Source organism: Cynara cardunculus (genome assembly GCF_001531365.2).
Source record: "Cynara cardunculus var. scolymus isolate 2C chromosome LG 12, CcrdV1, whole genome shotgun sequence".
In the NCBI taxonomy this organism is placed as follows: Eukaryota; Viridiplantae; Streptophyta; class Magnoliopsida; order Asterales; family Asteraceae; genus Cynara; species Cynara cardunculus.
In genome coordinates, this window is record NC_037539.1 from 22,704,331 (window position 1) to 22,708,278 (window position 3,948).

The 3,948-nt window shown below is 35.1% G+C and overlaps 1 protein-coding gene across 1 annotated transcript; it reads right to left on the reverse strand.

Annotated features, from left to right (window-relative positions):
- Positions 1 to 3,356: 3,356 nt before the first annotated feature.
- LOC112523770 (calcium-binding protein PBP1-like) lies at positions 3,357 to 3,710 on the reverse strand. The gene has a single exon (XM_025133451.1). The coding sequence runs from the start codon at positions 3,708 to 3,710 to the stop codon at positions 3,357 to 3,359; it is 354 nt and encodes a 117-aa protein (XP_024989219.1).
- Between the last annotated feature and the right edge of the window lie 238 nt (positions 3,711 to 3,948).

A 3,948-nucleotide genomic window follows, 5' to 3' on the forward strand; every position in this document is an offset into this window, starting at 1 on the left:
CGGTTTTTGTCGCGATTAGGCCCGGTAGGGACCGGTTAAGGCCCGGCCCGGGACCGAATTTTGGCCACCTCTAGCAGCCGCCAAAGAGAAAACATTGTATTTTGTATTCCACGTTTGAATCAATAGACAAGCCGACTGATTTGCTATTTCCATTGTGTTAATTTTATTTCATTGTTTCTTCTAATCATCTGGGAGAACAACAACCTTTCATGGAAGAACAAAACATATCAAGATGAAGTATCATTGGATTCAAGAAGCTCTTGAAGATGGATTGCTTGAACTTGATAATATTCGTATTGATGATAATGGTTCTGATAATTTGACAAAGGTCTTAGCAAGGGAAAAAAAGCTCAAGGTATGTTGCTCAATCGCCGGGATAGCGAACTCTTCCTCATAGGCAGAAATGGGGAGATTTGTTGGCTTTTATTTATTTATTTCTAGCCCATAAGAAAAAGATAAATGGCCCACAATAGTGGTCTGATCCAAGCTATATATATAGTCTTTTATCCTAGGGTTTTTGTATGAGAAGAAAAAGTTTACATAAGTTAGAGAGAATAGAAAAGTTCGACTACACTTTTCATGCAAGCGCAGCCACACCTTTTTGTCAATTTCCAGAGTTTGAACCGTTGGATCGTCGTGATTTTTGGATAGTAGCTTCACGAAATCTTTGTCTATATTATGAACAATGGAGATCGATTTTGGCGATCCAGAAGTGGTTCTTTTAGTTCAACTGAATGTTGTTTTCTAGGTGATGTTTCTTCCTTTTTTCCCTTTTTTTTTGATTCCATACTTCTTGATGACTGTTTCCAAAAGCATAATAATTGTTGTTTGCCTTTAGGTTTATCTAGAAATGACTTTTGTATTGCTCATTGGTGGTAGTAGACTTTAAGCGGTCTAAGGATCCCATAGTTTTACTCTCGCCTTGAGAGGTTTCCACGCTAAAATTTGTGTGTTACATGTGTGCTATCTTTGTTGCTTATTTCTGATTTGGAGGGTTGATTATTATTGCATTTAGTATAGCTATTTGTTTGCATCCATCCTCATATGTTCATATAAGTAGGGAAAGTTTTGTATAACGAAGGTGTATTCCGCATTGTTGTTATCATTGTGATGCGTTTTTTTTCCCTTTAGGCCATTGCATTAAGAAAATTCGAAGTTCTAAAATGGACAACAATCACATAAATTAACCATATAACACCATAAAACATACGTAATTGAAACCAACTGAGAATAGCCTCCTCAAGATAGATTTTCCACCTCAATATCTCCCATTTTAAAATAAAGACATGATAAAAAGAAACAACAGGTCCAGAAGCAAGGATGCAGCAACATATAAAAAATGACCACTGCCCACTCAATATATCCATAAGGCAGACATAAAACAATAAAAAGCCATATTATCTACATTAGGTTAGTACCACACCTTCTATTAGAAATAACATTTTGTAACAAGCATAGAATGTTATAATAAAATGTTAACATAAGTCCAAATAAATGAACATACATTGACATACCATAACTTGAAATGGTAAGTATGTTAACATGTTAACTTATGTGAACATTCACAAACAAAGTGCTTTCCTCACGAAGTTTTCATTTCTCACACGAACCGAACCAAACATCCACTAGCTTTTATAACGATGAAAGATTTTTCTTCACAGACTTGAACGGTGTATGGCATGCCATCTTATTTAGGCTTTTGGGCATTTAGCAGGACGGACCCATGAATTTTTTTATATGATGACACCATATAATATAGACAAAATATAATTACCAAAAGCATGGTTTTTATCGATGTGTCTTCATGTTTTTACTAACGTTCAATATCGTTCAATGTATTTTTAGCCTAATTTCACTGTTTCGAGGGATTTTTAATTTTTTTTGGCTTGATTTCGAGGTATTTTTTTAGTTTTTTTTTTTTTTTGTATTTCGAGGGACTTTATCAGTTCTTTTTGGTTGATTTCAAGAGTATTTTTTTTTTTGGGTTTTTTGGCTTATTTCAAGAGTTCTTTTTGATTTTTTGGTTGATTACGTTGTATGGTTGCACCTTCTTGAACTTTTAAATATCATACGATGATACCTTTTAAAACGATATGGTTCCACCTTTTATAAATGTAAACTTTTTAGCCTTTAGGAAGAGAGATAATACGGTGGCACGTGCCACCGTATGACCTTCTATGGGTCCGTCCATGGCTTTTAGCCGGACTATTTATATACTTTCAGGGTTTTTCTTTCATAATTTAGTCGTCATCAATGAGAACTATTCCCCAAACACTCTACATCAAATGTGATGCCTCAAGATTTAAACCAAAATAAGTTACATATACTAAGTAGAGGTGATCATTTGCAGGCCTAGGCTGGGCCGGGCTTAACTTGTTTTTTGTCTAATGGGCCTAATATTATAAAACCAAACCCTTTTTTCGGACTTGACAACTTGCCATTGCCCGCCTTATAAACGGGCCGGACTTGCCCATAGGCTAACGGGCCTAAAAAGTGTAACTCTTCATAGGATTCTTGTATGTTGAAGATGAGAGAGAGAGAGAGAGAGAGAGAGAGAGAGAGAGAGAACGAGTAAAGGAGAAAAGAAAAGTATGTAGTACTGAAAATTGAGAGACGTGAGTTATGTTCTTTGTTAGCAACTTAGAATCAATTAAAAAAATAATAAAATAAAAGAATAATTATTAAATGTGCCGGTAAGTAATGATGAAGCTTACTAGCTTAGCCTTTTGGTTATCAAGAATAACCAAAAAGTCCCTCCTATAACTATAATAATTTAATTTTAAATTATACTAGTATAGTTTTAATTAATAGTAAAAAAAATGTTAATTTTAAAATATAAATGAGCTGGATAGGCCTGTCCATATTTATTTTTATATTACCCATGTCCGGCCGTTAATTTTAAGAAACAAACCCGAGCCCATCCATTTTTTGATAATGGTTATCCAAACCCGTATCTCTAACGGGTCGGGTGGGACGGGTCTAACGGGTCGTCCTCCCATGAACAACTCTAATACTAAGCAAGTGCATATTTAACACGATTCATGTTTGTTGCATATTGAGAAACTATATCCTAATAAGTTCTAATTTCTTGCTAGCAAAAAAGGACTAGTTCTTTATATATCCTATCAAAACTGCCAAGCGCGTTTACTTATCTAATCTCACAAACTTGCACCAAAGAGCAATATGGTAAACAAATGCTTAACATCTGTATTTTCAAAAATTTCAACAGATCTTTCTAAATTCCCTCATCTTATTTGTAGGATAATGGTAAGCGGAACATACACATTATGATAAAGGTTGACCATATTCAACTACACCATATATGTTATAGAATATATAAACAAGTAAGAGCCAAATTACATAAATTCCATCAGAATAGTAGATTCTAACCATCTGTGTGAACCATCCATCAACCCAGGGCTCAATCTAAACATAAGAACACAAAACTCCATCTCACTCAATTTACCATCTCCATCAACATCTCCTTCTCTCAATATACATCTCAATTCATCGTCGTTCATCTTCTCCAACCCTATCCACGATGCATTCCTCTTCAAGCTCTCAAACGTTATGAATCCTTTCGTGTCTCTGTCCTCCAAAGATTCAAACCCTTTGTACAACTCGTTCATAAATCCTTCCGCACCCAATTTTTCAATCATTGATGGAAAAAGATCTTTGAACTCGACAACAAGGATATTATTCAAACCCATGAATTAATTTTCCTCGGATTACCGTAGATTTTCTATGGAATTGAAGTTGATCACGGGACAGATAATAGGATGGGTATGCGTTTATATAGGTAATTAAACCCTAAAGAAATGTATGCCTTCGAGGAAAGAAGGCAGGGGAGATGACAACGAAGTTACAGATCGTGATCCATTGTTGGTATTGTGTTTGGCACTTTGTTAATGAAATTCTGGCCATAAGGATGTTTCCTGGAAGTTGCAT